Here is an 11,803-nt window from a genome sequence, read left to right on the forward strand (position 1 = left end):
AATTAATAATTAATTATTTATTTTATTAAAAAATGTATATTATCATTGTATAAAAATTAAAAAGAACAAATCATTCAAAAATTGACGTCCTATTTTGTAGAGTTTTATGATATAAATCACAATCAAATTTTGATAAAAATACAATAAATAATATATACATTGGGAGCATCTCACATAAAGATAAAATAATATCTTCGATGCTTTCAAAACGTATATGGTAACAAAATTGATTTTCAAACGGAAAGGAACATTAATGAAATCGAAATATCATAAATTGCACCAATATTATTCCATCTCCACCACAAATTTTTGTAATACAAACATCCAATAATCATTATTATTATTATTAAACAATTAAACATGGGGTTGTGCCTTTTCTGGAGGCACTGACAGTGTTTTCGACACTTTATTTAGTGTGTGCTATGTTTTAATTGTTATTTTTTTAAGTTAATTATTATTATTTGACTGTTTATGCTTCAAATATTTAACTTTGGTTGCAAAAACTTTTAACCTTATTACCTTTCACTTCAAAGCAAATAGGGACGTGTGACTTTTTCTGGAGGCGCAGACAGTGTTTTGGACACTTTATTTAGTGGCTGCTAAATATTCAACTTGGATCGGTCGAGTGGTCAGCTCACTCGTCCACTTAACCAAGTGTCAGAAGTTTAAATCCTACTTGTAGAAAATACTGTGGATAACCAACAAAAATTAGTAGCTGCTAAATTTTATTTATTATTAATATTATTTGACTGTTTATGCTTCAAACCTTTAACATTGGTCGATTAAATTGTTGCAAAAGTTTTTAACTTTATTCCCTTTCACTTCAATCCAAATAGACAAATGAAAAGGCCTTAAAACTTTGTGATCTTGATGAAATAAAATAAACTCATATTTTGTACTTGATTTGATTTAAAAATTTTAATAAAATGGATTAAAGGCATGATAAAACCAGAAAGACAAATAAAGTATACATACATGGTTTTAAGAATATCAACTTGATAAAATTATATAAGCGCCAATTTGGTGTGCATGCATCATGACTCAGCATGCATTATTTGCCTAATTTTCTTTTTGTGTTTTGATTTATTATTATTTTTCAATTACTATTATTATTACAACTAACTGCTGCTCATGGAGAGGGAGAGAAAATTATTTATTTATTTAATTATTAATAATATGATAAAATCGTGCATGTTTACGTGTGATGATAAGCCATTTGAAATTTTGAAGTATTGTTTTATTGTTTAGGGACATGGAGCATATCCTGTTTATTTCAATTTTCAAAAAAGAATATATAAATAAATTACAAGTAGTTTGTCACTTTTCGTACCAAAACAACATAATATATAGTAGTTTTTATTTCCAATTAAACTGTTAAAATATATATACTTTTATTGTGAATGTTCGACTAACTAAACCTGATATAATACTTTAATTTTAACATATTAAAAATGTAAAATTTTTGTGAATTATAATTATCAAATACATACAATTTTTCAAATGACCATGCATTCACATAATGAGTATTAAAAAATGATTCATTTTTCTTGTTAATTAAATATTTGTATAAATTGTTATATAGTGCATGCAAGTTAATCTAAATATAATTATCGATCTCCCCTCTCCTTCCTTTAAAGTAAAATATCAATAACTCAAAATATATTTATTTATTTGTGACGACTGACGACTACTTCATGCCTCGTTTCTTTTTCTTTTCTTTCTTTATCATGTCATATATATCATGTATTCCGAGTTAACATTATAGAAATAAAATACAATTGTTGAATAGCTTGAACTAATTTTTTAATCAATTTAGCTCTTTATATCTTCAAGAGTTAAATATTACATTTTGATGTTTGAATGTCCCCAATATATATAGATCTATCTATCTGTGTGTGTGTGAGAGAGAAAAAAATTTATATTTTAAAAAACCATTGAGTGAGTCAATTTAGTATCTAAGTAATTATTAGTAATAAAAAATTATTATCTAATTAAATATAATAGTTGTTCATACTCTAACCCAAAACAAAGTCAGACCCAAAAAGAATAAGAGTTCACTCAGTAAAGCTGGCATCTTCTGAGGTCAGGTGCGACGAAGGTAATCCAACCCTGCTTATCTGAATAAGCAACTACTTCCTAAGATATCTCCTATTTATCTAGAAGGAAGATCTCAATAACTTATCTAAAAAAAGGAAACAGTTATCCACCATCAAAGGTGAAACTATTCTAAAAGGTGGTTATCTATTGGGTTTAAGTATGATTTTGGTCCCTAACGTAGAGGCCAAAAATTTATTTCGTCCCTCGCCTTTTTTTCGCAACAAAAAGGTCCCTTAGGTTCTGGTTTGTTTTAAAATCGTCCTTTGCCCCCAAAAATAAATTTTTAATACGAAAATGCCCTTGATGGTTGGTATTACTTCCCGCGAGATCAATTTTCCTTTCCCAAGCAACGCTTTGTCTGAGAACAGTGCTCCTGAGTGAAACGTTTGTGTGAAACGATTGTGCGAAACCCTTGGAAGGCCTTCCTACGACGTCCGGCGTTGGTAGCTTGAGAGAGGTTGCCGGAAAACTTCCTAGGTTGTTAACTTGGCTTCGTTCCAACAAAAATCCCTTGGCAAGGTAAGCATTATGTGAATGTAATTTATCGTTTCGTAATGTGGATTGTGCGAAGGTGTGTGGAAGGGTAGGGTTTGAACTGATTGTAGTTGTTGTTGTTCATAGTTGGTTGACTAACTCCCTGTGATGATTAATAGGGTTTTTCGGGAAGGAGATGGCGCTCTTCAACATGCGGGTGCACCATGGTGGGTTATTTGGATATGAAAATGGTGTGCTCAAGTACTTGAAGGGTCAATCAACAGTTGTGGAGGACATTGACGGCGATCGGTGGAGTGTGTTTGAGGCATACGAGGAACTGAGACAGCTTGGATACCTGAAATCCAACATTTCCACGTTATGGTACAAAGACCCAACTGAGGATGATTATGAGCGTCACTTGAAGCTGTTGGGAGGTGACACCGAGGCAATTGAAATGTGTACCATAGCAGGGAGGAGAGGGTTTGTTGATTTGTTTGTGGTGCATAAGGTTGAGGATGCCGAGGGATTTCCGGAGGTGGGTTTTCTGGACGTGGGGGGAGAAACGGTAGGTGGCCAGAATGAGAAACCCTTAGGTGGTGGTATGGATTTAGTGGTATTCGAAGGCAATGTAGATAACAGTGATGGAGCTAGGGTTGCTGGTCAACAAGAATGCCAAAATAAGGATGGTGGAGTGGAATTAGGCCAAGAGGGACATGAGGCGGTTAGTGATGATGTTAGCAGTGGCGAAGACAGTGATGACCCAACATACTTGCCATCTGATGAAGAGGAAAACAGTGTGGAAGACATCCACTTCACTGACAGTGATAAGGTGTACGACTATGAAAGTGGATTCGGTGAAGATAATGCTGTGCCAAATGAGGGTAATGTGGAGAAGGACAAAAAGGTTGTTACAAGTGATTTGGATGATGAGGATGCAGTTGACAGTGATGAATTGGAGCAGGACCATGTAATAGGGATAGATGCTGATGATGGGGAGGATCATGCTGAGGAGGGGGGCAGAGGTTTCCAATGCATAAGACACAAAAGGAGATGGAAAAGTACCAATGGAAGGTGGGGACATTGTATGAATCTCGGCAGGATTTCAAGGACACAGTGGCGGCCTATGCAGTCAACACAGCTAGGAACATTAAGTTCAAGAAGTGCGACTTGGTGAGGGTCCGAGCTGTTTGTCAGAAAGGCTGCCCATTTTGGTTATATGCACACAGGGTCGTTGAGGAGTCCACGTGGCAACTAAGAAGCATGAATCTCCAACATACCTGCATGCAGACACACCGAGTTGGGATTATGCACAGCAAATGGTTGGGTAGCCAGTTTAAGAAGAAAGTTGAATCCAACCCAAAGATCAAGGTGAAGGAGCTGGTTGCAAAGGCTCACAAAAAATGGAACCTAACCGTTACCAGGGCAATGGCAGCTAAGACAAAACAGGAGGCTTTGAGTCAGATACAGGGCGTCTTTAGGGAGCAGTACAAGTGAATAAACGACTACTGCCATGAACTCCTAAGAACAAACCCAGGTTCCACAGTGATTCTGAAGGTTATTAGATCACCAGATTTTGCTCAAGAGAGACAGAACGCAGAACTGATGTTTTCCAAAGAATGTATGTATGCTTTGATGCTTGCAAGAAAAGTTTTCAACATTGCAGAAGGTTCATTGGGCTGGACGGTTGCTTCTTGAAAACCCCCCAAGGTGGACAACTGTTGACTGCAGTCGAAAGAGACCCAAATGACCAGATTCTTCCAATTGCGTATGCGGTTGTGGAGGCGGAAACTAAAGACTCTTGGGTCTGGTTTCTGCGTCACCTGTCTGATGACTTAGGCCCACACAACCTTGCAAAGTGCACATTTATGTCTGATCAGCAAAAGGTAACTCACCATATATCAGCAATGCAACTTGTCCTTGTATACATTTATATATGAACTAATAGTTTGAAATCTTACCTTCTGTAAACAGGGCTTATTGCCGGCATTTGAAGAGGTCATTCCAGGGGTGGATAACAGGTTCTGTGTCAGGCATCTCTACAGCAACTTCAGGAAAAAGTTTTCTAGTTTAGAGCTAAAGAACAAGATGTGGAGGTGTGCTAAAGCAAGTCATTGGCAGAGCTGGGAGAAGGAGATGAAAAATTTGCGAGTTCTGAATGAGGGAGCATTTAGACATCTCAATGGCATTCCACCAAGGTTCTGGTCAAGATCCAGGTTTACCTTCCTATCTAAATGTGACAGTCTTGTTAATAACATGAGTGAGAGTTTCAATGCTGTGTTAGTAGAAGCAAGAGAGAAACCAATTGTGAGCATGTTAGAGGATATTAGGGTTTATATGATGACTAGATGGGCTGCAAATAGGGAAAGGGTTCTTAATTATCCAGGAAATATTATGCCAATGATTACCAAGAAATTAGAGAAACGGGCAAGCTTAGCTAGGGACTGGAGGCCTTACTAGTCATCTGCTAGCAACTACGAGGTTATGTGTGGTCTAGATAAGTATGTTGTGGATCTGGCTGCTGGTGAATGTTCTTGCAGGACTTGGCAAATGAGTGGGATTCCTTGTCCTCATGCCATCAGCTGCATCACCTTCAAGGGCCTTAATTTGGAATCATATGTGGCTGACTGCTACAAGAAGGAGGCCTACATCAAGTGCTACCAGGAGGTGATACACCCTGTAAACGGCCCAGAGCTATGGAAGAGGACTCAATATGATGATGTCATCCCACCTCCATACAGGAGGCCAAGCCACAGACCGATGAAGAAGAGGAAAAGAGGGGCTGCAGATGAAGACAATAGAAGCCAGACTCATCTGTCACGGAGGGGAGAAGTCCAGAGATGCTCCAACTGTGGTGGAGTTGGACACAAGAAGAGCGGCTGCAGCCAGCCTAAGAAGAGGGTAAGAGGGTCTGTGATATGCTATTCTAGGGTTCAACTACCATTATGATTGCCAACTATATAATTTTACTGCTATATGATATGTGTGTAACTTTCTATATGATTTTCATAACTATTGTAGGCCCAAAGTTCAACCAAAAGAGCTAAGAAGAATGCACCTAAGCTGGCACCTGGTCAGACAGCTTGGGGAGGGAGAAAGAGGAATACTGCACCATCACCAACCAATCTGTCAACATCCCATACCAGGAAAACTCCCACAAGGCCCAAGAAACATGAAGCCCGGCCCACCACAGAAGCACCTCAGCCCAAGAAAGCTTCCACCAAGCCCAAGAAAGCATCCACTCAGCCTAACATCCTGGCCCAGACCAAGAACAAGGCTGCATCTTCTGCAACCTCCACCAGCAACAAACAGCCTCCTAGCCAGCCATCTGTGAGGAAGAGGCCCTTTTCTGTGATTCAATGCAGTGCACCTCATCTACCCCTGCAGAAGCTGAGGTTGATGGCCAAGTTACTCCCATCTCAGTGGGGAAATCTTTAGCATTTGAGTGTGAAATCTTTTGTGACTCTTGTGTTAATGTTTTGCAAGCAGTGTTTTTAAATTTGGTATTGGCTATTTACATTAAGAACATTACCTTAGTTACATTGGTTTGAGTACTGTATTTTGGTATTAAGTGCCTGAGGACACTTGAAGTGTTGCTTCTCTGTTTTTTGGTACTAGGCATGTGGAGGCAAACACAAAATATTTGTGTATGTTTTAACTAGTCATCAAATGAAATATTCCATTACTAATTACTGAAATTTCAGATCTTCTATTGAATGCTTTTCTACTTTTCTCATAAACTACTTTTACATTACAAAATAACACAACTCCACCATTAAAGAAGGTGACAATTTGGGCAACATTAAACAACACTTTTCTTCATTAATTCAAACAGTTTCAAAGATGCTACAAACCTATACCACTGTAACATCACAGAATACCCTCAAACTCTACCCACACAACACAGGAAACCTCATAACATTCCCTACCAAATCATCTATAACCTAAATGCATTCCATTCGGGTGCTTCAAGTTGTAACGATTCTGCAGGAATAAGAACAAAAAGCCCACCCACCCAGCAAAACATAGAGCAGCCACAACCCAAAGCTTGGTCTCCAACTCCTTCAATCTTGCCTTTAATTTCGTTATCTTCCTCCTATTTCTTGCAAATTCAACCTCTTGCTGAACACCTCCAGGTTCCGGATCTGCCCATCTGAAGAAATCACACCCATCCTGAACCTAATAGGAGCCACAGAATCATATGAAGAAATCCCAAATTCTCAGACCCACATTAGCAAAATAGGAAGAACACTTTACCTCATAGTATACACAACCCCAAAATCTTCGTCCAGGGTTATCCTTCATCGATGATGTTCGCAAAATCGGCATCTCACCATGGCCACAGAGCAACTCCTTTGCATCTGAACGAAAACGTGAGGCTCTTGAGCTCTGGGAAGCCATGGACGCCATTGTCTCCTGAACCCTAGCCGTCGACCTTCAGCAGCAGCTCCCGTCGTTATTCCTCCCTCCCCTGCACTTCACATTCATTCAATTTCTTGATTTAATCCTTCTATTATTATTTATTTATATTAATTAACGTTTCCCATATCCGTTAAAACGGTTGTAAATAAACCTAACGACCACAGGGGTAAAATCGTCCGAGGGACAATTTTAAAACAAACCGGAACCTAAGGGACCTTTTTGTTGCGAAAAAAAGGCGAGGGACGAAATAAATTTTTGGCCTCTACGTTAGGGACAAAAATCATACTTAACCCTTATCTATTCTACTATAAATACACTGTCACTCTTAGGTATATTTCGGTCCCAATCTACTAAAAACTTGCTTAAACCCTTGTTAACTTAGGCATCAAAGTCTCTTGCAAGTATCACCCCCACCTCCTCACGAGGGACTCGGACAGCGGCACCTCAGCGCTAAAGGAAGTCGGACGTTGCCATATAGAAAGCCTCCTCACGTCTGGGCCCAATAAGCAACTCAGTTTCAGGTAACCCTCGGAACATTAGCACCGTTGCCGGGGACCTGGAAGTCTACACCCCACCATGGCGGACAAACGCACTGCCTCTGTGTTCGAGCCAGAACCTCACAACGATGACCAAGCATTTGCGCTACCCTCACCACGGGAGAGAACAAGCGCCCCCCATGGGGAAGGAACACCAGAAAATTCCCATCCATGACGAATCCACTCAGAAGTACATTCACCCGAGGTAGAGGAACCTCCCCATCCGATGGAGATATTAGGACTAGTGTAGGGACATCGCGGTCGATTGGAACAGCTCGAGCAGGAAGCTAAATGACACCAAGAATTAGAAAGAGAATTACAAAAGAAAGTACACTGATGGAGAGAGCTGGAGGAAAAGCTCTCAAAGTTAGAGGTCGAACTTCAAAATTGGAGCCATCAGACAGATCGGGAGGAAAGTCCTCTGGGAGGGGAGGATCCGTTCATTGAAGAGAACATGCGAGCCAGGGTTCCCAGAAACTTTAAAACCCTCGACATGGATCTCTATGATGGAACGACCACCCGAGACACCACCTTAGCAATTTTAAAATTCGGATGTATTTAGCTGATGCATCCGATGCGACGCGTTGCAAAGCCTTTCCAACAACACTGACCAAAGCCGCAATGAAGTGGATTGACAATTTACCACCCATGTCGATAACCTGCTTTGATGACTTGGAAAGGAAGTTCCTTACCCAATTTTCAATTCAGAATGACAAGGTCAAGCATGCTCCAAGCCTGCTGGGGTCAAACAAGAAGTCGGAGAAACCCTCCGAGATTATATGGAGAGATTCAACAAATCTTGTTTAGAAATACAAAATTTATCTTCTGAAGCAATAATAATGGGTTTGGTTAACAGCCTTAGAGAAGAGCCGTTCTCCCAATCAATATCTAAGCGACACCTGACTTTCTTGTACGAGTGGGTAGAGAAATATATCAACATGGAGGAGAATTCTTGACTTAGAGAACCAGCTCCAAGGCTAAACCCTTCTTACCAAGTTTGGGATAAGAAAAATGAGGCTAAGAAAAGGGAGGAGTACAACTCGAAAGAACCTCAAAGATACCACAACTACACCCTGCTCCGAGCATCTCTTGTTGATGTTTACAGGAAGATCTGTCACACTGAAAAGCTTCTACCTCCTTGCCCCATCAATCACAAAAAGGCTGGAAGCCGGTCAGAATATTGTGAATATCACAAGCTATATGGATATTCTACTAATGACTATTATGACTTAAAGAACGTCGTAGAAAAGTTGGCCAGGGAAGGTCGCTAGAAAGATACCTGGCCGAGAGGTTAGACGACCCCAGGAAAACGAAGAGAGATGACGATGACAGAGGACGACGAGACCGACCCCCACAACTCTTGAGAACATAATAAATGGAGGGTTTGCAGGAGGGGTAATCACCAAATCCTCGCGTAAAAGACATCTCAAAGAAGTATGTCAAGTCGTGGAAGATAATAAAACTCCCGACTTACCAACAATCTCATTTACCAAAGAAGATGCACAAGGAATGACACCGGGCCATGACGATTCTGTAGTAATTACAATGATTCTCACTAATGCCAATCTACATAGAACTTTGGAGAACCAAGGGAGTTCGACTGACATACTTTTGAGCCCACTTTTGATAAGCTCGGACTAGAAGAAAAGAATTTAAAGGCATATTCGGACAACTTTTTTAGTTTGGGGACACACAGATCTGATCCCTTGGATTCATCTCGTTATACACCACCTTTGGTAAAGGCACAAGTAGGGGTGGCAAAACGGGTTCAACCCGTCAGGGCCGACCCGCTAAACCCACTAAAAAGGCGGGTCGGGCTAGAATTTGGAGCCCTCCAAATTAAAAAAATCCGCCAAACCCGCACCGCCAAATTGGCGGGTTTTGGCGGGGCNNTATATTATAATTTGACTATTTTTTATTTGTATTTGATTTTTTAATTATTATTTTTAGTTAACTTTAATGAATTTTATTTTTCAAAAAGACTCAAGCGGGCTAGCCCGCCGATCCGCCAATCCACCATAAAGCGGGACGAGCTAGCATTTTGAGCCCATCTTAGTTAGCGGGGCAGGCCAGCCCGCTTTGCCACCCCTAGGCACAAGATCAAGAATGTTAAGCATTGACTACATTATAGTCGACGTCATATCTACTTAGAATGCCTTAATAGGTTAGACCACTTTAAATCGATTAGCGGCAGTTGTCTCTAATACCTCACATATGTATGAAGTTCCCAACTGCAGAAGGAATCGCTACCGTAAAAGAAGATCAGAAGGTAGCCAGAAAATATTACAACGAAAGCCTCAACTTAAGAGGCAGTATAAGTGGTAAAGAAGTTAATACTATTGAGCTCGCTGGTATCCGAGTTCGGGAAGAGCTACGTCCCCAACTTGAAGGAAAGATTGAAGGAAAGATAGAAAAGGTACAAATCGGAGATCAGGCAAAAAAGACAACGAGTATAGGGGCCAACCTAGAGGAAGGTCTAAAGGCAGAACTTGTTGATCTCTTATAAAGGAACTCCGACCTCTTCGCTTGAAAGCCTCCAATATGCCTGGTATAGACCTTGACCTCATGTCTCACAAGCTTGCCATTTATCCAGGCTCTCGACCTATTCAGCAAAAGTGGCAGAAGCTCGGTCCTAAAAGGACACAGATCATCGAAGAACAAGTGCAAGCCTTATTAGAAGTTGGGTTTATAAGAGAGGTAAAGTTTCCTTTGTAGATGGCTAATGTGATCCTTGTAAAAAAGTAGAATGAAAAATGAAAGATGTACGTCAATTACACCGACCTCAACAAAGCTTGCCCCAAGGCAAGAAAGTAAGAACTAAAGCACAGAGTTTGTTTCTTATAGCTTCCTAAGCTTGTTGAGTTCTTCTCCTTCATGGTTCTCATTTAGTAGTTTTTTTTCTCAGTTTTGTCTGTCTGAGTCTGATTGAAAAAGACAAACATGGTGAAGTTTGTAAGAAAAAGCCAATAAGAGGTAAAAGACAGTGAGTTAAACTTGGAGAAAAAGCCTTAAGATGTCTCAGTTTTCTTTGTACATCTTTTTGTTTTGTATCATAATCTTGTGGAAATTCCCTTACAAGTTGGGTTAGCACTTGGCTGTTGAAAGCTAGATTGAGGTCTAGTCAAATTTAGATTGGATTAGAATTTGGATTTGTCCTAGATAGGATTGGGTAGATCCTAGAGAAAGATGGGTGTATGTACCTTGTGAAAAAGATAGTGAAATTCCATCATAATTGTGATGGAGACTGGATGTAGGCTACATTACACTGAGTAGCTGAACCAGGATACTTCTGGGTGTCACTCTCTCTTCTCTGCTCTTTTATTGTTTTTGCAATTCAGGAGACAAAAAGGAAAGTATCTCCTAACTCAATAGGAGACAAAAACAAAAATATCTCCTAAGTTCTCTTGATTAAAAGCGAAAGTTAAACTCAACAGAAAAGGTAGCCAAGATTCAACCCCCCTTCTCTTAGCCACTGATAACCATCAAAGGATAACGAGACACTAAGGTTAAACTTGGTGAAAGTTTTCAAGCATCCAGTCTTGAATTTGAAAGTATCTAGACAATAGTCGCTGGTCTAAACTACAGTTTGTGTTGTGTTTGCTTTAACTCCTGCATAGAGATAGAATATGTGTAGGTGGGTTCATGGGTTGAGATTTTCTGATGGTTATGCTTTTAATTTGGATAAATATACAAATTTCGTTCAACGAAATATTATGGAGATGAAGAGACATGATTGCCACATCTTTGTAGAGTCATTGTTGCCATTACTTTTAGAGAACTACCCACCAACATTTGAAAATTCTTTACTAAGTTAAGTGAGTTCTTTAGAAAGTTGTGTTCCACTAAAATTATAATGGATGGTCTCTTAGTTATGGAGAAAAATATTTCTATCATCTGTGCAAGTCAAAGATAATATTTTTCCTAATGTGATAGAACACTTACCAGTTTACCTTCCATATGAAGCAAGAGTTTGCGAGCAGGTCTAATTTAGTTGAATGTATCCGTTTGAGAGATTAATTGGTTCATTTAAGAGAAATGTGAAGAACATAGCTCAAATTAAGGGTTCTATATATGATGCATTCTTAGCAAAAGAGACTTTTGCATTTTGCTCATTCTATTTTGAACCTCATGTACAATCACGAAGAAATCGAGTCAATAGGAATGATGACATAGAAGAGTCATCTTCGGTACAACCCAATTTATCAATCTTTGTTTAAGACGGTATTGCAATGAGGGCAAGCACTGATTGTTCCTCGGATGAGAAGGAAACACTAGTT

At 39.6% G+C, this 11,803-nt stretch overlaps 1 protein-coding gene and 1 long non-coding RNA gene across 2 annotated transcripts in view; both read right to left on the bottom strand.

The window, feature by feature from the left end:
- LOC110265445 overlaps positions 1–2,050 on the bottom strand; it is a 14,711-nt gene extending 12,661 nt beyond the window's left edge. Inside the window, exon 1 of the long non-coding RNA XR_002351591.1 lies at positions 2,038–2,050. This is a non-coding gene — a long non-coding RNA (uncharacterized LOC110265445). The remainder of the gene's footprint in view (positions 1–2,037) is intronic.
- On the bottom strand, positions 6,249–7,057 carry LOC110265446. Its single transcript, XM_021108401.1, has 2 exons — positions 6,826–7,057; positions 6,249–6,747 (listed from the first exon to the last, which is right to left on the bottom strand). The coding sequence occupies exons 1-2, from the start codon at positions 6,976–6,978 to the stop codon at positions 6,502–6,504; spliced, it is 399 nt and encodes a 132-aa protein (XP_020964060.1). The 5' UTR covers positions 6,979–7,057; the 3' UTR covers positions 6,249–6,501.

The sequence above is a fragment of the Arachis ipaensis genome, chromosome B08 (genome assembly GCF_000816755.2).
Source record: "Arachis ipaensis cultivar K30076 chromosome B08, Araip1.1, whole genome shotgun sequence".
NCBI classification, from domain to species: Eukaryota; Viridiplantae; Streptophyta; class Magnoliopsida; order Fabales; family Fabaceae; genus Arachis; species Arachis ipaensis.